Here is a 24086-nt window from a genome sequence, read left to right on the forward strand (position 1 = left end):
ATTTTGCAGGAAGCTGAGAAAGGTTGCTAGTTGGAAAGAACAAAGTCTTAGCTTCTCTGTCTCGGATTATGTGAGGCACACATACTGAGAGCACTTTCCCACTAAGAGAAGAAGAATGGGGCCAGAGGGAGTATCATGTGTTGCGGTTGTACTGGGCAGCTGTGCAGCACCAGGCCCTGACTACAGTATTTTATTCTTGTGCAGCATACTGTAGCTCATTTTCAAGAAATTATATTGCTCCAGATACTGAAGTGTAGTACTGGAAGGGAAAAAGGGAACAAAACCACTGTGTATATTCAGAATTCTGTCACTGAGCTCCTCTAGGTGATTTAAAATTTAAGAATGCTAATAGGAATATTAACTGCACAAGGCTAAGGAACGGACATCAAGGCACACCAGACTAAAAGTGAGAGCTGCATAGACTTCCTTCAGCCATGCAGCCTTTTGCAGGAACTGCTATCATTCATAAGGTCTTTCTAATACAAAAGATCCATAGCAATGCCTGCCTATTTTCTGTGGGGTTACAGCTGCAAATTTGCCAGTAGCAGCTGCATGTCACTTGCTCCGGAATCAGTCGCTCACATCTGCTTGAACCATGCTGAATGATGTGGTTTCTGTTTATAGTTTTCCTTTGGGAAAGACTTCTCGCTGCAGAAAGGAAAGACATAACCTTTGTGTCCATTTGTTGGTTAACAGCAGGATTGGTCGTTCAGCACATTTGAGCAGATGCAGAATGGTACTGCAAAAATGCACTAAAAGCTCTGTACAGTAGGCTTCATGCCAGCCGTACGAAGGGTTAGATTTTCCCCATCTGCATAAACACATTTTATTTTAAAACTTTCAGAAATGGAAATGTAATGAGAAAATAATCCATCTTTACATCAGCCCAATCCAGGGGTGCTGCTAGTGAGTAGACTTTACCAGACAGGATTACTGCCTGTACCCAAACTTCATTCAGCCAAGTGAGCGCTGAAGTAAGCAGGGATGGAAGTAATTTCCTCCTCTTATTCTCCATGAATGGTGTCATCCAGAAGTGTAAGTTTTGCTTAATTTCCATTAGTACAGCAGTAGAGTTTTCTTTTATTACGAAAATACTGAAATTACCTCTCCCAATTCCCTGTAGAATCCTTTGGCAGAAATGTGAAATCTTAGTGCTGGCAGATCAAGATGTGAAGTTAGCGGGCTTACTCCGGTGTCTGTTGAACTGGTGTTTTCAGTGCAAGGATGGTTTTGTTAAGCCAAGCCCAAATGCTACAACTTTCTGGCATTCCAAAGCATTCTAAGTTTTCACTGGCTTTAAAAAGGGCAGCTTTTGGGTGCTATCAGTCTGTTTTAGGAAGTTGCTTACCTGCTTTTAGCCAACCATTAAGTACCTTACAAAAACATGTTGAGGTGTTGGAGAAAAAAGAAAGAAAACAAACACAGAAACAAAAGCAAAAAACCAACAAACAAAACCCAAACCAGCACGCTGTTTGCAATTGTTCTGTTCCCCCCACCCCACCCCCGTAGGTCATGAAGGAAAAGCGTGAAAAGTGGCCATCTCTCCTGAGTGCAATATTTTATGTGATTGGATAGCACGTTACAGTTTTGCACCTGGCTTCACCCCTCTTCCTCCATCCCTCAAAAAAATAGTCTGCATTGCATTGTGATGTGGGGGGTTTGGGGTTTTGTTTTGTTTTTAAATATGCATGTGAGCCTCTTCCAGTGTATTATATATTTTTTTCTGGCTAGTGTAGAAGATTATACTGCAGCGTACTGCTAAATACTTTGGCTACCTCAGGTCAAACTAGTGGGAAGGTGTTTTGCTGCAATTAGCAGTCTGCCTGTTTGGTAACTACATGGCTGGCATTTGTTTGCAAGCCCAAGAGATGGGCTCAAAGTAAAACAAAACACACACACACACACACACACACCCCAAAAAAAAGGCAAACAAATGTAAAACCTGTGCAAGTCTGATGCTGTACATTTAGAATAGAATGTACCAATGTCAATGAGGGAGAGGAAAGGCAAGGGCTGTGAGGTACTGTTTCTCATTGTCTGGTGATGTGAGGAAGGGTAGACTGGGGATTGGGAATGTAACCTTTTTTTTGGCCCATAACCTTATCTTCTGGTAGATGATGATTGGGTTCTTGACAGAATTGCTCATAGTGGTTAGTCTTGTTTTGCTTCTGCTTTTTTCTGCTGTACTTACTTTCCAGCCCAAGCTAGATTTACCTCATTTGCACGGGCTGCCTTTCTGGGGTCGTTGTTTAACATTATCGGTGCAGAGCGATTTACAAGGTGTCTGAGATTTGTCATGTTTCGATTCCTTTGAGAGATTACATGTATTGCGTAAATGTGTTAATGGCTCTCCAGAAACAGCTCTGGATGAGCTTGGAATATACTTCAACTTCATGTTGTATACACTGTAGCAAGCATACTCCTATACTGCAACTATGTTTTTTGCCAAAATCCTTGACTCTATACAAAAAGGCACTGAGGATTATACCACCCTTTGACGCACATTGTTCTTCCTTCTTTCACACCAAAATGAGTTTCGTCTTTTCCATTTTGTTTTACGAAAGGAATTAGAAGAGCTCATTGACAGCTTTTTATTTTCACCATGAAAAAAATCAGATTTTTCACAATCACGTTTGTGTGGTTTTGGGAGCAAAACCCTTTTCACATGTAGGAGAGCCATAGCATTACCAACTGCTTATAGAAAGAATCCTGTAATGGAGAACAAAATATTTTTCATGAAAGCATAGTGTTTGGTTCTTGAAAGCTACAATAAATAATTTCCTTGTCTCCCTCTCCCTGCTTTCTTTTAAGCCCTAGTTTAGCAACTGCTGTTCAGTTAATCAGTCCTCAGTACAGTCCCGCAGTATTTAAGAGAACATTGTTACATAAGAATTTGCATTGCTTTACATTTAATCAAAAGTAATAGTCTTTTAATGGGATTCTGCTTTATGATGAATGTGAAGAATCCTCTAAGCCTACTGGACTCCCAGTGTGTGTACATCTGAAGTTAGGATCCTCTAATTACACAAACTACTTCAGCAGCTTTTTAAACGTTGTTCTGAGCTGTGCAGTGTTCTTATAGTGTTCTTTCGATTCTGGTTTGTTTGTTGTTTTTTTAATCCATAGTACCAAAATGCTTCTCATGGAGAACAGTTTTTCACTATAACATTACTAAATGACAGCTACTTCTTGCCTAATTTTCTGCGGTGTTTGCTACGATATGCGTATTAACAAGTATTGTGAATGTGATGTGTGGGTGGGCATCTATATTCACATCTTTTTTCTTTTCTTTTCTTTTTCTTTTTTTATCACCTGTTGTTAGTGGACCTATTGGACCTGAATACAACAAGTGATGTTTTCAAACAGCACAAGTTGAGTCAAAATGACCAGCTGATTGGTGTCCAGGAGGTGATCAGCTGTCTCACCACAATTTACAGTGGACTTGAAGAGAAACACAATGATATGGTGAATGTTCCTCTCTGTGTAGACATGTGTCTTAACTGGCTACTCAATGTATATGATAGGTAAGTAACAAGTCTTTATTGACAGTGTGTACCCCAGGAATGTAATGTAGTATTAACAAAGTATAAGCCATGGAGACAGAATTTGTAATTTTTTATCAAAAACGCTGGACTTATAGGACTATTGCATACTTTTTCTGTTACTTTCTTGAGGAAGTGTCCATGATAATAGAAAAATGACATAGCCTTAAGAAGTTCTTTAATAAAATGTTGTATCTTTCGATGTTTTTAACTCGGTAGTGAAAGTGTAGTTGCTTACAATGAGATGTTTCTTATGCTGTCCTGCTCAGATACGCTGAACTAATGTTACACTGCTTTTATACTACTGCCAAAGAAACATTGAAAGGATTTCAAGAAATGTGTATGAGTAGAGAACTGGATACGCTGCTTTAGCTGTGTTCCTGTTGTATTTCTTCCAAACTGTCCAGATTGTTTGCTTTTTGTACCAGATCCTATTTTTGCCACAGGTGGGGTCAGTTTTCTTACATATTTTACACTTAGTTACTTGCATGCCATAATCCTGGCTGAGCTCCCTGTCCTGAATCTTTTGTTGAGTGGTGCTTGTTCTGATCTCAGTGCCAACGCCTCTCTGATTCTGGTGTCCCAGTCCTGGCTCACTTCCAGCAGGTGCCTTGTATCAGTCCTGGCAGAGACTGTATTTCCCTGGTGGATTGTGAGTTTGCCTCAAGAATGTTTCAAGATGCCTACAGCAAGAACTTGTGGGTTTATTTAAATGCATGTACACTATTTCCAGGGAGAGCACTGAGTCTAACAGGACATGAAAAGGTCCACTTCAGCAGCTCCTTGTGGGTTTGGCCAGTCCTTTTTGAGCCCTCAGACACTTCTTTCTTCTGCTGAATGTCAAACTCAGAACTCTGTGCCCTGCACTGTATCAGACTGTGTGACCTACAATCAGTGTGTTTTTGTTTAGTTTTTCTTTTAAATCATGAGTCTGTTGCTCATTTTTCTTATTGATGTTCACTATTCTGACCTCCCTTCTCTAGTAAAAACTGGGAAAAGACTTGGTTTCCATCAGCTCCTCCATTCCCTATAAGGTATCTTCTTACATTGCTTGAGCAAAAGCATTTCAGGACTCTTCTGGAGCTCGCTAAAGAAACAGTAGTGCAACATTTGGAGTGGTCACTTCAGTGTGTTGAACTGAGTATATGCTTTAGTTCAGAGTTATACACAGAATGACAAATCAGAATTTCTAAGCTGTATGAGGTTGGTTACACAATTTCTTTCCTTTCTTCCCACTTGAAGATTGAAAGAGCAAAAGTGTTTCTTGAATAATGATAGAAATTCATATACCTGGCTTTGCGAGAGAGCGCTGTTACTTCTTGATATATGCATTATCTGCACTATCTTCACGCGCTTAATCAGTGCCAAATTCTAACAGTTCATAGCATTTTGCTATACCACCACCACCACCCCCACCAGATTACATACCAGTACTCCTATACTTTATGGATATTTTATTTTATTTTATTTTAAATATTGTGATAGAGAAGAGGGAAGGAAGGAACAGCGTACGTACGACCATTTATCATTTATATGCAGACCACCTACTGTGCTTTGGCTTTCAAATATTACTGTTTAATATTGTGACATTTCTGTTGGTTGAACTTCTCATCATTGCTGCTGGAAAATTGGAGAGGCCATCAAATAATGACTGCGACTTTTTCCTGCATTTATTTTTTATTTTCAGAGTTCTGTATTGTAGGTGAACAAACACATCACTTTCAACTAGTGCAGTAGATCAAGTGGGTTGCTTGACTTAAATGTTATTGGCTATTTAGAATAGGAGACTTAATGCCAGAGAAAATTTTGTAGTTACTAGTTGGGTTTTATAAATCCATTATATTTTCTTCAGCTTACCTTTGCTTCCTAACTTCAATTAGAGGTCAGTTGTTTAATCTGTTCATATTTAAAATGCATGCAGTAAGCAACAAACCTTTCTTTCCATAACGTTTCCTGTTGCCCCGGTTTCCCCTTGATTATTATGTTGAAAGATTTAGTGTAGATAATTCTTCAAACTGATGAAAGACTTTAATATTTAGTCAAACTTTTAAAATGGAGTATGAAGATTTTCTGAGGTAAAATTACCTTTTAGAATGTGTTTCCTTGCTCTCCTTTCAAACCTACTCCAGGGGAAAAAAATACTGAAAAAACAAGGTGTTTTTTGTGTGTGTGTTTTGTTTGTGGTGGTTTTTTTAATTGGCCTTTAGGAAATTTGTGTCTTGGCATTTCCATTGTTTATTGCATTGCTATTATACAATGTTTCAAATTGTTAAACTGCCTACAAAAAGCATCTGTTAGTCGCATGCTATTAACCTGAGATTTAATTACTGATTCACAGATTGATGGCAAACTGAATAGTTCTTCAGACACCTACAGATGCCTTTGGCCCTTAAGAACCAATTTATTTTTTGAATAAGTCTGTTGTGTTCTGGTATTTTCTGACACATCAGGAATGATGCATTCTTCAAGCTAAGTAGAGGAGAGAAACATTAAATTTGCTTGGTGACTTTTACTTCTTCAAGGACTCAAAGGTTGTTCCAGGCAGCAACATCTGCCTTGTAAACATTTTCCAAACTTGGAGTTCCTTGTTTTGGTTAGTCCAGAGATTTTTTTTAAAATAAAATCAAAAATAAATGCATTGCATTTTACAATGAGAGCTATGAAGGAAATTGCTCTATGAAATCATTTGGCCTGGCCTGTGTTTAAATCATCCAAAAGCAATAGCTGGTGGTCATTTTTGTAGACTATATCCTGTCAAATTTGCTAAAATCTCCAAATGTCATTTATATGAAATGGACTGATAGCTTCCAGTACTAATGGAATAGCTTAACACCCGTTGAAATGAGTTGTTTCAGATATTTTAAAGTCTGCCATACAGAATACATGTTCTAATTGTGTGTGATGACTCATTATTTCAGTCAGAAACTTTAATGTGCACTGTTTTTAATGTCTTGCAATGTTTATGTGACTTCTTGTATTTCAACTTTTAAATTTTCTTAGTATTTTTGATGTTAGATGCTTTTGATAATGCCTTCTTTCAAACTGAATTTCTTTGGTGGATTAGTCTAAGAAGGGTGTCTATGAACTTCTGAAGAATGAGAAGGATGAGACACATACTCAGTCAGTCTTAACTTTATGGCCTGGTTTTGATGGTAGCTGATGGAAGTTTTCTGCATGCACTCCAGTAGCATTCCTTGTGTTGTTGATAGCTGTCTTGATTCATAGAGGGCTCTGCAGGATGAGCTTAACAGGCTGTGATAGTAGTAAGAAGCGCTCTAGGAAGGACATGGCCCTCTGTAGGGCAGAAAAATGAGTTTCTTTGCCTGACTCCTCTGTGGCTGATCAAGTGGAAGCATCCGTGGGGACCTTCAGAGATCTAACAGGCTGCCTTCTCTTACTGGGAAATATAGATAACAGATAGCTGCGGTCCTTGGTAGTCCTTAGTCGCAGTGTCAATGTTGACTAGACTTGAGAACTCTTTGACAGGAGAAATCTGAACTGAAGTGGGCTCATCTTCTTTCTTTTCCAGTTTTCCTTGCTAGTGCCTGATATTTTTATGTTATTACCCACCATCCCTAGGGGACACATGGTTCCTCTGGATTTGATATTGCTTATCTTTTTTTGTGTTGATTTGTCAGTCATCCTTATTGTGTATTCATGTTTGCAATCTCTTATACTTAATCTTGTCCTCTGTCTGGCAGCTTTTTGTTATTTGGCTGACTGCTGTGTGCAGCTGTGCCCATCACTGTTTGCCCCTTTGGCATTCACATTGTTCATATTCTTAGGTAAAATGCTTATATATTATGTCTGGCTATGCCATCACAATGCTACAGAATACTTGCATGCAATAGATTTGTCTGCTTATGTTCAACAATCTAATATTAATAATATCCCAATTAGTACGTTTATAATTTAGAGGTGACTATGATGTAGACTGTGTGCCTGTCAAAGAAGTTTTGGGTCCTAACTCTGTGTTAGGAAGTTACTTAAAGAAAGGAATAAGTTTGCATATGATGATTGCATGATTATGGAAGTTTTTTTGAAAGTTTGCTTAACAACAAGTATGCATAAAATTTTTTTTCTGGTTGTTATTTTATTAGGTATAAATATCATGTTCTGTGTTTTTCTGTAAAGAGAAAATTTAGCTGTTCAGGTATTTGCCACATTAAATGTAGAAACGAGTTGATAGTGCAAGATACAGAGATATTGGAAAGTTTGCTCAACTGATTTTCCTGGAAAGACATAACCTTCAGATAATTTTAATCCTGGCTTAATGTCTGTCGTTGAATTTCCAGATGTTTGAGCAGAAACAGAAATGTTAGTTTTAGGATTTAGCACGCTGTTTTACAGCTGAGATGTTCTTATGGCTGAGTGGTGCTAAACTGCATTATATGAATCCCAAGTCCTCCACACAGCTTGTGCCTGATGTGGTGAGGTTGGGATTGTAGTTGTTTCATTTGTATGGGGTTCAATTGTGTAGGATTAGCAAGGGAACTCATGAGGCACAGTTTGTGTCTATTGCCTCTGTTATTTGTGTGTTACCTGTTCTTCCCCTCCTCTACTCTTCTGTATCCTGTAGTTCCAGTATCTCCTGTAGTTATATATAGGATAAAAGTGTTCCTTTCTGTTGTGAGAATACAACTGTTCCTAGCTTACCCTTTTTTTTCCCCTCATTTGCTTATGTTATTGTATAGTAGTAGCAGTCATTAGTTCTGATATAAAGTAGCTTTTTGATATTCTCTGCGGCTGTGTTGGGTCTCTGAAACAGCTGAATGATTACTCATGGCTTGGATGGAGAGTCCAAACTATGCAACAGATTTGTATGTGCTCAAATCCCAATCCAGCCTTTCTATCCATGCAGCAAGTCCTCCCATGCCCTTGACCAAATGTTCTAGTTGGCTGATTCCCCTCTAAAATAGTCATCTCTGTAGTGTATGCTTTCAGTGCACTCTCCTACCATGCCTAGAAATTATGTGTACCTTTTTTTTAATGCCTTTTTTGGCAGGTTTAAAAGTTGAATTACATCTGGGTTCTGTGCCACCTCCTGACTGGCAGTGGATGAGGGTGCAGCAGGGGGATCATACACGAGGCATGCAGGCCAGAGCCTGCCTGGTGCCTATGTAGAGACAACAGAATTACCTACAAAACCAAGGATTTCTTTATTTCCTCCTTCCCTTCACTTCTTTCTCCTCTCCCCTTCCCACTAAAGCAATAAAATTCCGGTTCATTTGGGGAAGGAGAAGAATGTCCACATCACACTATAAGGGCAATGAATCCTTAGACTGTATTGCCTGGGGAACAAGGGCTCAGGTATATCTAGAGGGACAAATGGACTTCATTAAACAAGAAAAACACTTCTGACAAGCAGCTATAATGGTTTTGCCATTTTCCCGCTTGAAGTTAGGTCAGAGGTCAATAATGTGCCATTTTTATCCTGCCTTTCACTGTTGTATTGATGGAGAATGGACAGCTTTGCTCTAAACTAGATAATAGAGGTATAATGGTTCAGACTTCTCTTCATCAGGATCAGAACAAAAACTACCTGAGCTGCTTAAAGTGGTCTTATCAATTGATTTTGTAGTGACAAGCATGCTTGTATGGCCATAGCGATTCTGAATAGCGTGCTGGCACTTAATTCTAAATACTTGACCCATAAATTTTGTGTTAATTCAAGCATTAAAAAGTTTCCTGAACCTTCCCACTGTGAGGCTTTGCTTCTTAGATGTTTGTACACACAGCACAATTAAGTGATTGTTCTGTCATTCAGAGGCACCTTGACAGGCTGGAGAAAGGGGACAACAGAAATCACATGAACTTCAGTGAAGGGAAATACCAAGTCCTCTCCCTTAAGAGGAATAACCCCATACACCAGTACAGGCCTGGGGGATGACTGGCTGGAAAGCAGCTTTGAAGAAAAGGCCCTGGGGGTCCTGGTGGACACTAAGTTGAACATAAGCCAGCAACACGTGCCTGTGGCAAAGTAGACCTACAGTCTCCTGACCTGCATTAGGAAAAGCCTTCCCGGCAGGTCAAGGGAGGTCATCCTTCCCTTCTTCTCAGCACTGGTGAGACACATCTGGAGTGCTAGGCCCAGTTCTGGGCTTCCAACCAAGAGACACGGACAAACTGGAGTGAGTCCAGTCAAGTACTGTGAAGATGAATAAGGACTTGGAGTATCTGATGTATCAGGAGAGGCTGAGAGCGCTGTATCTTTTCAACCTGGAGAAGAAAAGTTTCAGGAGGATCTTACCAATGTGCATAAATACCCAATAGGAGCTGTAGAGAAGATGGAGCTAGGCTCTTCAGTGGTGCCCAGTGGCAGGACAAGAGGCAGCGAGAGCAAAACTGAAACACAGGAAATTCTGCTTAAACATATAAGAAAAAAGTGATTTTTTTTTTTTTTTTTTAATGTGGGGGTGATCGAACAGTGACACAGGTTGCCCAGAGAAGCTGTACAGTCTCCGTCCTTGAGGATATTCAAAATCTGACTGGATACAATCCAGGAAAACAACTTCTACCTGACTGAGCAGGAGCATTGGTCTGGATAATCTCCAGAGGTCCCTCCTGACCTCAGTGGTTTTGTGATTCTCTAAGCTGGGCAAACTTAAACCATGGAGCTGGAAGTGTCAATGCTACCAAGTCTGTAGGTTTGGAGGGATGTTAATATTTGGCTTTGTGTGGGGTTTTTTACTATATATATAATTTCAGTGCTAATATTTAGCTGCTTACAAGAAAAAGGTTAGAGGAAAATATGTTGCTCTTTAGAAAAATGTAATATTGCAGGCTTTGTAATTATTTTCCTAATTTATTGAGAAAATGCTTTTTATGCAAAGGAGGTTTTTCGTAGTTACTATAGAAATCTGCTGAAATCTGTAGAAGTTCGAAGCCTTCACATATGTACCCTGACCTTTTAGCTGCGAAGTTTTTCTGAGTTTCTGCCTTGAATAAATTAATGCTATAGTCAGTCCTGAGTTAAATCAAACCCAAATGAATGTTCAGCTTTGTTTTTCCGTGTAATACAAAGTTAACGCAGACAACCATACACAAAAAAGAAGGGAGAAAGAACTTTTATCAAGGTTGTAAAATGAGCCATTTACATGTTAAAGTATGCCAGAATGATGTAGCGTCTGAGATTGAAAGAGGTAATTTGAAGCTAAGCTTGAATGTATAAAATAGATGGCACTTTTACAACATTCTGGAAAATTGGGTCCTGGTTTTGAAACTAGGCAGTAAAAGTAATGCATGTTTTTGATTAATTTGACAATAATTTCTCTGTACCTCTGTTCCAGCTTGTGGAATGGAGAAGCTAATACTGTCTAGTCTCACTAGATTAGGTGATGGTTGTGAAGACAAATGCATTAATATTTGTGAGGTGCTTAGCTAATTCATTGAGAGCCCAGGAGTATATTAATAGTCTTGTATTCAGCACAACATTTGTGAAGTAAATCAGACAGAAGACCATATGTTGAATGGATAGGACAGAAAGAGATATCTAATAAGCACTCCAGAAGTAATTAAGGGATATATCACTTCTGCATGCCAGAAGGGACCAAAGTAATGTTTTGGGTGATGTTAATTTTAGTATTATCTTACTTGCTGGTGAAGGACCCAGCTGACCTTAAATGCAGGGGTTTGTGTATAATACATACAGTTTAACTACTGTTCTCATGATTTTTTTGACATGTCTCATCTATAGACAAGTCATGTCATGTTCTTTGGTCTTTGAAAGAAGAAATCATCATCCTTTAAGGATATGTTTCTGGACTGATCTTTTGAACTTTCAAATTGTCCTTTTCCATGTACCCTGGGTTTAGTTTGGTTTAGTATCTTTTTGAACAGTGTCTCGCAGGTTTAAAATCACTTGATTTGATAACCTCCTATCTGTTCTCCAGTTGCTTTAGGTTTCACATGTAGTTTTTTGGGTTTAGACATTAATTTGTTTTCATGCTGGACAAGATGAGCCTGAATTCATGTTGCTTAAAAAGAACAGCAGCTCCACATTATTTAATTAGTGCATGTGGTTGACTGTTTATGTCCTGGTACACATGTATATCAGAACATTTTAAACAGAAAAGGAAAAATAAAGTGAAAAAAATTAATTAATTACTGTGAAATGAAAACTTGGTTTTCAGTCCTTGTGTTTCACACTGAGTAACAGGCTTTCCTGCTGAGTGCTCGTGTATTTTTTCTGTGTTTGTCACATTATTAAATCATGTTGGGAGCTTTACAGATCTAAATGTCTGCCCTCTTGGAGTAATATGCACTGTTTTGACATGTGAACTATTTAAAAGGTGAGCTGAGCTTTTTTAAGTGAAGCATTCTTAATGTAGCGTTAATTTGTTTTGAGATTTGAAGTGTGTTTGAAGTAGAACTCACCAATGTCTTTGCATTTTTTGGTAGACTTGAGTTGAAATGAAATGAAATGAAATGAAACTGTATTAAATTGTCTTATCTTTATAATTTCAGTGGCCGAACTGGAAAAATTCGAGTGCAGTCTCTGAAAATTGGCTTGATGTCTCTTTCTAAGGGCCTTCTGGAGGAGAAGTACAGATGTAAGGAAAAATGGATTTTATAAAATGCTTACTTTATATAATTCAGTCATGTACAATAACAACACACATTGTAGCAAGATTTGTAGTAAAACATTTCTCATGCCTGTAGCAAGACAGTTTTCTTATGAGCAAGTAAAATAGAATTGTTTTCATTATCATTAGTGACAATGGAGAAAGTAGGATTTATATCCTGACTGGAAAGTATTGATGTCAATTATGCATCATCATAATGCACACTATTGCACTCTGCAAAAGCAAAGGAGAATGTAGCCATGTGGAAGCTAGAGAAGTATTCTATTTGACTGATTCTGTTCTTTTTTGCATGTGTGAATGTTTTGTTTAAGGAAAAATCAAGCAAGTCAGTGTTGATTGGAACAGATTGATATGTCTGATAAAGCAAGGAAATACATCAAAACCCTGGAATTATATTTTATGGTCTATGAGAAAGATGATCTGAACTCTGAAAACAGTCTTCCGGTATATGTGCTTTTTGCCAGGATTATACAGAAAAAGTTTAAATTATGTTGATTTAAGTAATCTCACAAGCTTGAGAAATACTGAGTGGTATAAAAATATTTCACAAGAATGATTGCTAGAGCAGAAGAGAATTGAGTAACTTTGTGGCAAAACCCCCTGACAAATACAGAAAAGAGATTAAGCACTATATGAGAGCATCCTAGGTGATGGACAGTTATATTTATGCACATCATCTTAAAATTGCTATTCTTTGCAGTAGTTCCATTTCAGAAACATATGTAAAACGTATAGAGACTGTATTTGCCATGTATCATTGAGGCTTTGCATTTTGCAATTTTTGCATTCCTTAAAAGCATTTGTTACATAATCTTGTAATCTTGATTATTAACGTTGAGCAAAAGTACAGGAATCTTACACATTGGGGCATATTTTGTCATCTGAATGGCATACCAAGACTTTGGGGTTTTTAGTTTCCTTATGTCATTTGACATATCTGTGAATTAGTCCATAACTAAAAGAGCTTGGTGAACATACCTCTGTTCAGTAACAACAATTCAGGGGGTAATCTGCTTGTTCAGTGTGAAATAAAAAGCTTTTGTAAAATATAGGATTGAGTTAGGCTGTGGATTACAGAATGATGACCCTACCAGAAGATGGTTTAAAAAAACCCAAGACCTGTGAATAAACTCACAATAAATTGCTATCGGTAATGAATTAGCGTACTTATGGATGATTATTGAATACAGGCAATGACTAGGTCGGATTCATTTTCATGTTGTTGCTTTGTGGCTAGTAGTAAAGTAAAAATGGCAGCTGATGGTGGCTGCAGATTTGTATAATCTGCGTTAACAGAGTGGGTTTTTTCCTGAAGATTGCTGTGAAAAGTCCTAGAAAATTAGTACAGAAAAAGTCTCAGGAGACTTTTGTGCCAAGTGATTATCACTTCAACCTGAAAAAAAACCCAGAAATTGAAATAGTTGCTCGGCTTCTCAAAGCAGAGAATTAATGGCAGATAGCACTACTTTTTTTTGTTGTTGCTCTAACTCCTGTTCTGATCAGCGGGCCAGGCTTTGATGTCTTTATTATCAGCTTTATTGTCCTTACGAGCCATAAAATTGTCACAAAACAGAACTCTTCAGTCTGAAAGAAATTTTGCCAAAGAACGAAGTAACAGTGTCAGGTACTGGTTGTTGGTCTGTGGTGGCTTTGCAGTTAGTGTTTTGGGGTCCTCTGGCACCACCTGTGTAACAGACTGATCTTTGGTATGAGCTCTCTTGCTTGTTTTGTTGTTGTCACACCCTACTAATCATCTACTGTTGAGAGAAATTTTGTTGTATCTATTGAGCTTCCATTCCATAACAGAAATGCTAAGTATTTTCAAGAAAGTCAGTCACTTGATAGCAAGAGCAGTATCTCCAAATGTTGGTGCTTAATATGAATTGTCTGCTTTCTGATTTTTCACTTTCTTGGACCAGCTCCTGACATTTGCTTCTCCTTTTGGCTGTATTTCTTCTAAGCATTTCTGAGGTGTTGTCAATCCCAGGCTTCTCTGAGCATGGCAGTCATCATACAGTTGCAGTTGGAGCCCTTATCAGAGCACAGGCCATGCCTTAAATGTTGTAGTCTTAGAGAGGCATAACTCTTCTCAGGGTAGCTGGTAGTAAAATAGGCAAGTTTCTTGTTTTAAAAACTCTTGGATGAACCCTTCAATCTTTTGTAAAACTCTTAACCAGGCTGTCTGCTCAAGTGTTTTCTACCTCAGCCTTCCCAGAGATTAACTGGGGATTTGGGGATTAACTTGAAGAAACATAATTTCTGGGCTGCGGAGACGTTGGGTTTATGAAATAATACAGTAAAATGACAGGGGATGATAATTTCAGTTTACGAGTACAATTGACCTTCTTTCTCTCTTACCTTTTTGAGGAAATCAAGCTTTTGTTCTCTCTTTTTTTCTTTCTTTGATGTGAAGCCTAAGCCTTTTTCTTTCTTTTTTTTTGTGTGTATGTGTGTGGGTTTTTGTTGTTGTTGTTTTAACAGCCGCCTTTAGTCACATTCATTTCCATTACAAATAAGAATTTTGTTAACTGTATGTTTGTTTCCAGTATAGGTAGGATCATTTTACTTGATGCATCTTTTAAAAAATGTTTCACCAAGGAAATTTCTGTGATTTTTTTTTTTTTAAAATTTAATTAATCTTCTTTTTAAGATGCTAGACTTCAGGGTTTACATGAGAATGGATCTTTAATTAAAAGAAGTCCCAATTACTTTAGAAGAAATATTGAAGCCTCAGTTAAAGAATGCCTATTCTTGAAGATGTTTAAGGACATGCTTAACTTCAAGCACGCACCTGGGTGCTCCTGTGAATAAAAATGGACCTGCAAATATGATCGAGTTGCTGTGAGCTAGTTACATCTATGCTTTAGGGCAAATAGTCCAGGGCTTCTTTTCTGTTGGTGAGGCCAATGACCTGGTCGGGCTGTATCCATGTTATGCTCTCCTTTCTCCCCAGAAAAGGGGGGACACATGTGAGCTATCTATTGGAAATGATCCCAGACCCTGCCCAACTCTCACATTATTCCTGGCTATTTTGGGGATGAGAATTAGTCGACTTTGATAAAAATCATGATGGATACACTTTTAGCAGCTTAATGATACAGATGAGAGCGTTCCAGTGCTTGGGCTTAGACCTTAGTGCCGCTGTTCAGTTCACAGGTATAGAAGTAGCCTTAAAAAGTGGAAAAGAAAAAAAAAAAAATAAAAGGGGGATGCACATGACAAAAAGTAATACTACTTTAGTTCCAAAATACTCAGAGCACAATAAACAAAACACTGTTTCTTTTTACCACCGGTTGTTCATACATTATTACAGAACTTCCAAATAGTGTGGGGAAAATGAAACATTTTTAACCACTCAATTTTGGTGTCCCAAATGTTGTAGGAAGGTAAATTTTAATCATATCAGCAAGTGTTTCAACGGTAAAAAAATTTGCATGTGTGATAATTCACAGCAAGTTTTATGCCTAGTCATGCAGTCAGGAGACAAATGATGTCTCAGAGACTATGGGTTTCCTGAGGGATAGCAGGAATTTTATCTTCCAACCCGTTTCTTCAGTTTTAGAGGTGGAGAGAAGTCATAGCACTGTGTAATACCTGGGAGTACATTTGTATGCATTTCACTCTTACCTGGGCTTATTTTTAACACAGAAAGTCCAGACTGACAGCAGAAATAGAAAATAAGCATGGAGTTGTATTTACTGTGTAGATGTGTAGATTTTGGGTCGTATCATGTAATACATAATACTGTAGGATTTGACGTGAAAAAGAAGGACTACTTGAAAAATCTCAACTGTGAAGCAGTTAAATTTTCAAGTGATGTACAGCATCCTTGGAATGTGATTTTTTTTTTATTGTTACATTTATGTTGTTAATTTTTCAAAACATTTGGAACAGTGATTTTCAAAAAAAAAAATGAAAAAGCGTGCATTCTGTTTGTGACAACGCAACATTACAATGTGTCATGGACATCTTGCTACTATCTATCTTATTACCATTTTGGTAGGAATTTAATAATCTTTTCAACATTTTCAAGTATTTCCTTCTATACCAACCAGTAAGTACATTTTCTCGGGTTGTTCAGCTAAGCTGCACTTTGACTCCCACTGGCTGTCATCCTTGAAATACTAGCATGAGGCTGAATTTAATTTAACTGTTGGTTGGGGGTTTTTTATTGTTTCTGTTTTTTTCCTGTGGCTCAGATCTGCATAATCTTTTCTTCTGCTTCCCCAATCATTCTTCTGGTCCATTTGGTAGAGTCCCTTATACAGTTTAACTTTATATCAATGTATATTATGTATGTACATATTAAGAAACTTCATTTACAAGAGTTCATGGTTTCTGACATTGCTGATGAGTGACGTATGGGGTCCCTTTCCCCACTGGCGTATGATGTCTGGTGCTCCCTGTCAGAGCTAAAATGAGCCCTCCTTCTATACGTCTGCCATTCATGAACTGCTCTCACCATGCTTCCTTTGTCAGGTAATAGCTCGTGGGTTACTTTAAGGAGGTAGGCCAGACAGCGAGAACATTTTGGCTTACCGTACCTTTAGTTTAGGAGCTTCTCCTGCTGTGTGTCACACTGAAGGCATTGAGGGGTTTGGGAAAAGAGGACACCATCCATGAACTCCCTTGGACTTGGACACTCATTATGCACAGCTGCCAGTGTGAAGTTTTGGGTTGTGGGGTTTTGGTTGGTTTGTGTGGGGTGGGTTTTTTTTGTTTTTTTTTTTTTTTTTGTTTGTTTGTTTGTTGTTTGTTTCTTTGTTTTTGTTTTTGGGGTTTTTTTTTGAAATGGAGGGTTTTGGAGGAGTTTCAGCTCTTCAAAGGTATTTGCTGATTTCCTACTTGAATCATCCCTAGCTAATCACACTCCCTGTTCCCTCTCCTGCCACATCATTTTTCCTCTATTTACTACCTCCCCAATCAACTGAAGTTTTAGGGCTTAGGAAATTTCTTCATCTTCCTCCCAGCTACAGCAGCTAATGAATGGTTCTTCTTTTAGTGCCTGTTTCCACTATAGAATGATAAAAAAACCCAGGAAAAATAAAACAGGCATTTTTTTTATCATATGAGGTAGAAACTGCAAAACTATCGCAACCTCAGCTAGGTTGCTGAGAAGCTAGCTAGGATCTGGGATTGACAAGATGAGCAGGCAGCTGTGCAGTACTAGTTCTGTCACTGCTCTTGTCTGTGGGTTTTTCTCACTAGCACTGAAGATGCTGTAGCATGTGTTTGACTGGACAAGAAAGGGGTGAGAAAAATACAAGAAGCTCTAAAAATTAATTCAGTTGTCTGGATTTCTATTTTGTGAAAATCCTTTCTTCTGCCTCAGCCTCCTTTGCCAAGAAAAAAAGTACGACCAGACTTCCTGAAGCACACTGACAAAGCTTGACAGTTTCTCCAAATGAAGGGCAAAACAATTTACACAGTGTAATAAAAGAGTTTCTCTTGAGTGTTTCTGAACAAAGCTTCTCTGTTTCTCAGACAGAATTGCAGGCAGACTGAATTTTCAAATTTCATTTATTTCTAATCTATTAATGGTTGTTCTGGTGGGAAACATGAAAAGTAGGGCAATAGTATAGATGGATTTTTTTTTTTTTTTCTTTTAAGATTACTTGGAGCTTTAATCCAAGCCAGACACTTGAGTGCAAAAGGAGAATGTAAAAGCCAACTGGAATGAACACAAAGAATTCACTTCCATTTCTTCTGTAATTTGCAGCAATCACAGAATTTAAAAATATTTCTGAGATGAACTCAGTGTTTAAGATGTTTTGAGAAGAGATTCCTCTTTTGACTAAATATTAATGTACACAGCTACGAAGTTCATAAATCAAGGATAGTTGGCAGAAACATGTTAAAGATTTCAGCTCAAAGTTTTAGCAATTAAAAATGTCCAATCAAAGAAATGTGTTAAGAAAGCACTTAAGAAATATTATCAATACTGCAGACAGGCCTATTAATTCAGTGCTTTACTGTGACTCTTAAGTAGGTACAAGCAGCATCTTTCTTCCCAGTGTCTGTATCTGGAACAATTTTCTTGATCCCTTTCAGCCTCAATTTTTTCTGTCTTTACAGACATCCCAGCACGTCCACTTATACTGCAGGGCTTGACACCTACCTTAGGAAAAGGGAATCAGTAAAGGAAGAGTACATGGAAGAAGACATGATTATCCGGGAAGCAAATGTGATTAATGTTAAGCTTGTCTTTCTGGCTGCTGCTCTTGCTTTAAGCTATTTCATATGGCCAGCTGTGACTTGTGGTAATTTCTACTTTCATTTCAGAGCAAATGTGCTTCTGTCCCCACCCAACCGAAGGATGGCATAGATTTTGTAAGATATGGATTTCTGAAATATTATTTCCTTCTTCATAGAATCATAGAATAGTTTGTGTTGGAGGGGGCCTTTAAAGGTCATCTAATCCAACCCCCCTGCAGTGAGCAGGGACATCTTTAGCCAGATCAGGTTGCTTGGAGCCTTGTCCAACCTGAGCTTGAATGGTTCCAGGGATGGGGCTTCTGCCACCTCTCTGGGCAGCCTGTGCCAGTGTTTCACCACCCTCATTATAAAAAATGTCTTCCTTGTATCCAGTCTAAATCTACCCTCTTTTAGTTTGAAACCATTACTCCTTGTCCTATCGCAACAGACCCTGCTAAAAAGGTTGCCCCCATCTTTCTTATAGGCGCACTTTAAGTACTGAAAGACCACAATAAGATCTCTCTCCTCAGAGCCTTCTCTTCTGCAGGCTGAACAACCCCAACTCTCTCAGCCTGTCTTCACAGGAGTGATGTTCCATCCCTGTGATAATTTTTGTGGCCCTCCTTTGGACTCACTCATGCAGGTCCATGTCCTTCTTACACTGGGGAGGACCCCAGAGCTGGACGCAGTACTCCAGGTTGGATCTCACCAGAGCAGAGTATAGGGGTAGAATCACCTCCCTTGACCTGCTGGCCACACTTCTCTTGATGCAGCCCAGGATGCGATTGGCTATCTGGGCTGTGAGTACACATTGCTGGCTCACATCCAGCTTTCCATCCATCAGCACCCCCAAGTCCTTCTCTGCAGGGCTGCTCTCAATCCCTTCATCCCCTAGCCTGTATCTGTGCTTGGGATTGTCCCGTCCCAGGTGCAGGACCTTGCACTTGGCCTTGTTGAATCTCATGGTGTTCACACGGACCCACTTCTCAAGCTTGTCCAGGTCCCTGTGGATGGCCTCCCTTCCCTCAGGCATGTCAGCTCACCACTCAGTTTGGTGTTGCCTGCAAGCTTGCTGAGGGTGCACTTGATCCCACCATCTATGTCATTGGTGAAGATATTAAACAGTACTGGTCCCAGTACAGACCCCTGAGGGATGCCACATGTCACCAATCTCCATCTGGACATCAAGCCGTTGACCACTACCCTCTGGATGCAACCAGCCAGCCAATTCCTCACCCACCAAACAGTCTACCCATCAAATCCATCTCTTCCAATTTAGGGAGAAGGATGTGGGGGACTGTGTTAGACGCCTTATAGAAGTCCAGACAGAAGACATCTGTAGCTCTTCACTTGTCCACTGATGGAGTCATTCCACCATAGAAGGCCACTAGGTTGGTCAGGCAGGACTTGCCCCTGGTGAAGCCATGCTGGCTGTCTCGAATCTCCTCCCTGTCCTCCATGTGCCTTAGCATAGCTTTTAGGAGGATCTGTTCCTTGATCTTTCCAGGCACAGAGGTGAGGCTGACAGGTTGATAGTTCCCAGGGTCCTCCTTTCTACCCTTTTTAAAAATGGGTGCAATGTTTCCCTTTTTCCAGTCACTGGGGACTTCACCTGACTGCCATGACTTTACAAATATCATGGAGAGTGGCTTGGCAACTACATCAGTCAATTCCCTCAGGACTCTGCGATGCATCTCATCAGGTTCCATAGACTTATGTATGTTCAGGTTCCTCAGGCGGTCATGAACCTGATCTTCTCTTACAGTGGGAGGGACTTTGCTCCCCAAGTCCCCATCTTCCTGCCTATGCACTCGAGAGGTGCCAGAAGAGAAGTTGCCAGTGAAAACTGAGGCAAAAAAAGTCATTGAGTACCTCAGCCTTCTCCTTGTCTGTTGTTACCAGTTTGCCAGTCTTGCTTATCGCGGAGATATGCTTTCTTTGACCTTCCTTTTCTGGTTGACTTACCTATAGAAGTCCTTCTTACTGTTCTTCGCATCCCTCACCAAGTTCAGCTCCAGCTGTACCTTGGCCTTCCTGACCCCATCCCTACACAACCGGGCAGCATCCCTATACTCTTCCCAGGATGCCTGTCCCTGCTTCCACTGCCTGAGCATGCCTTCTTGCCCTTTGTTTGCCCAGCAGGTCTGAGCTCAGCCATGTCAGTCTCTTGCCGTTCTTTCCTGATTTCTTACACCTGGGGATCAAGAGCTCTTTCACACTATGGAAAGCATCCTTCCCTAGTGATAACATAGAGAACTTAGTAAATATTAGGGGGGCAATGTGGTAGTGATGGCTTAGAACAAAAAGCTGTTCTGATTTTGTGACGTGTCTTTTGTTTTGTCACACAGCTGCTCCTAGGTAAAACTGCCATGACAGTTTTATCACAAGATGCCATAAGAAGCCATATGGTTTCATTCATTTGGCCTTACTTTACTCATTTGTGTGGTTATGGATCAACAGAACATAATCAGAGTACCAAGATTAGTTGAAGGTAAACTGTCATGAAAGGGACAGTGGCTGGCTGTAACTACGACTGGATTACAAAAATTATAAAGCTCGAGCTGCAGTGTTACTGGATACAAGGGGGCATACATGGAAATTAAATGAGCTGGTGCCTCTTTTGGTGTTGCAGATCTCTTCAAGGAGGTGACAGGCCCCACAGAAATGTGTGACCAGAGGCAGCTGGGTCTGCTGCTTCATGATGCTATCCAGATCCCACGGCAGCTTGGGGAAGTGGCAGCCTTTGGTGGCAGCAACATTGAACCCAGCGTGCGCAGCTGCTTCCAACAGGTAAGAAATTCTCATGTGAAAAAAAAAGCCAACCTCTCTGAAGTCTTAAGATTCACTTTTACATGGTGTAAAAAGAAGAGAGGAATTTGAAAATGTCCATTGAGTTGTTGAACAGAAATGAATATGCCTCTGCAACTAAATGTGGGAAGTTCTGTGAAAGTGCAGCTGTAAAAGATGGTTTATGGTTTAGGAGAGGATCAAACAAATTACATTTAGCAAAAAGAATATATAAATCTTTGTGGTTTTGACAGTATTGGCTGCTCTAAAAGCTGTTAAAAGAATTTTGTAGCAGCCAATTATCCTGCTTTGCGTCGTTCAAAGCAACCTGGTACTGTGAGAACAACGTGCTTTTCCCTGCTGGAACAAGACATGATCTCAACAGAACAAGAGAATTATGTTGATAGTAATTTTTGACCTTGTGCATCAGGAAAATATTTGGCATTATTTTACTGACAAAAGAGCTTGCAGTGGCATGAAACTTAAAGCATAGTCATTTACATATCATGAGCGTTTATGCAGCAGATCAGAATGTGGAATAAAGCTGTCTTACAGCCTGCTGTTCAGCTCCGCACTACATCCAGGGGGTTAATGATGCTGCAAGGAGCGTCTATTTAAAGAAGATGAGAATTAAAAAGAGGATGTTGTAATGGAACACAACCTAACTCAGACTTTGTCAAGGATGCCTAAGGCTCTGACTGTTTGCTAGTGATAACTATACTGCTTGAGAGTATTATTTCTGTGAAAGTGGCTGCTTTTGAGCATTGTCAGAAATTATGTATGGGTTAAAAATTCACTGTGGCATATATAAAACTACTGACTTTAATATTTCTGATTTTATTGAATCAAACATAAAATATTATAGCGAACTTTTAAGAGTATCTTTCTTTTGCCGTTCTTTCATAGGCGTTTCTACATTTTTCTTCCAGTGCTTTGAAAAATTCAGTTGTGCTGGCTTTTTTCAGAACTATTAGATTAATTTCTGGAATCTGAGATGATTGGAATTGGAAGAATGTCCAGATCATTAATAGATACTTATGGAAGTTGATTTGACCGATTAACTGTGAAAAACTTCCCCTGAGGTTTTAACATTGCTGCTTCAGTCAATAAAAGGTGGTGCTTGACATACCTATCACTGGCCTTGAGTGGTTCAAGTCCTACTGAAATAAGTTATTCATTTGTTAGTGGCAGACTTTTTCTGTCACAGAGGAATAATCTTTGTGTCCCTCAAGGATCTGCCCCATCTCCCATGCTGTTTCATTATGGGTGAGGAGTACTAGCAAGGTAGTGTTTAAAATTAAATATTTAAATAAAAACAGTTAAAATGAGATTACATCCCTCATCTCGCATGAATAGCTCGACTACAGTACCTGGTCGTTAAGAAAGCATAGAGAAAGTGTGCAGCTTGCATGACAGTTATCTCAGCCTCGTGAAAACAAGTATTTTGCTGGTGAGGAAAGCGTGGTTTTGTGTTTTTTTTTTTTTTTCTCTTCATGCTGCTTCTTTTTACTGCTAAAAATCGACTTGGGCTGTGAATGTTAAGAAGCCTAGTGTTGCTTCTCATCATGTGTTACCATTTAAGAATAACTTTCATTTTAAGTTGTGTTCTATTACTTCCAGTGAGCTCAGAAAGATGACCGCTGTTCTTATTGCTGACAAAGTTGATCGATATAATACCTTTACAGCTAGACTCCTCTGATGGTTACAGCTTAAAAAGAGTGTGGAACATATTCTTAAAACAATCATGCAAATACTTCAGTTCAGCTGTATTCTTGCAGTGATTGCCTATAAGTGGCACATATCTTTCTCCCTCATTATTTATTTATTTACTTATTTGTTTGTATATTTTTAAATGTGCTAACTTGAAAGGGTACCATGGCCTCAGAATACAACAACAAAAAATTGCATGAGTCTCATGGCAGTTAGCAGACACATGTAAGCAGTACTGACTTTTAGCAGTCTGGAGTCAATCTTAACTCAAAAGACAACCGTATCTTCAGCATGTTTGAACTGAAGAACGTGTTTCCCTTTCATGCTCCCTTACTTCTTTCTCAAGTCCTTTCAGTTCAAAGATGGCTTTACTATGGACTCCATTACTCCCTTACTCTGTACTCCATCTTTGTTACCATCTGTCCACTCTATCATGGCTGTTTAGTCCACTGTATTACTGACTAACTTCTTTTCTTTATTTGCATTTTAATCAAGGTTGTTTCTTGTATCCTGTAACTGATTTTACATTAACCTGGCATGGAAAGGATGGACACAGGTTGCTTTTTTAAAAATTGAATTGTAAGGAAAATCTTCTTGCGTACGTGTTGTTGTTGTTGTTGTTGTTGTTTTGGTTTTTTATTTGGATGTGGGTTTTTTTTCTCTCCACAGAACCACAATAAGCCTGAAATAACTGTAAAGCAATTTATAGATTGGATGCGCTTGGAGCCACAGTCTATGGTATGGCTACCAGTTCTACACCGCGTGGCAGCTGCAGAAACGGCAAAACATCAGGCTAAGTGCAACATCTGTAAAGAGTGCCCAATTGTTGGCTTTAGGTAAGAGGAGGGGAGTTGGGTGCAAGTTTTCTCTGAATATGTCCACACTTTTAAGTCTTCCAACCAGTAGAATTCTTTCTGTTTGTTTTTCCACTGTTTTCCTGCTTTAAAATGGGATCTGCCACCCATGGTGAGGCCACACTGTGGCCTGAGCCAGTGCATTTCTGGCTCCTACAGTACTGCTGTAAGGCACCCAATGGACCTGTAGCTGACAGGTGTGCAGGGCAGGCTGTCAGTGGGTGTTTTGGCACTGGTGGATCCAGTAGATAGCAAATGAAGTATAAATGCACCCCATGTTTTCTGTAAGCACAAGGCCAAAAGGAGCTCATCAGTAAGAAAAAAATGCAGACCGGCTCTCTGCTCTCCTGCATAAGGCTTGGGAAACTGTCTTGTGCCAGGCAATGTTAGACACACTTCAACAGCAATCTTTC

General features: G+C 39.3%; 1 protein-coding gene across 1 annotated transcript in view; it reads left to right on the forward strand.

The window, feature by feature from the left end:
* The window catches only part of UTRN (utrophin), a 397724-nt gene that overhangs the window by 339265 nt on the left and 34373 nt on the right, over positions 1 to 24086 (forward strand). The window contains exons 62-65 of the mRNA XM_086461077.1: positions 3323 to 3524; positions 12009 to 12094; positions 20955 to 21112; positions 23489 to 23655. Of these exons, the coding sequence (XP_086317203.1) occupies positions 3323 to 3524; positions 12009 to 12094; positions 20955 to 21112; positions 23489 to 23655 (613 nt within the window). The remainder of the gene's footprint in view (positions 1 to 3322; positions 3525 to 12008; positions 12095 to 20954; positions 21113 to 23488; positions 23656 to 24086) is intronic.

This window comes from Leptosomus discolor, chromosome 2 (genome assembly GCF_034619465.1).
Source record: "Leptosomus discolor isolate bLepDis1 chromosome 2, bLepDis1.hap2, whole genome shotgun sequence".
Lineage (NCBI taxonomy): Eukaryota > Metazoa > Chordata > Aves > Leptosomiformes > Leptosomidae > Leptosomus > Leptosomus discolor.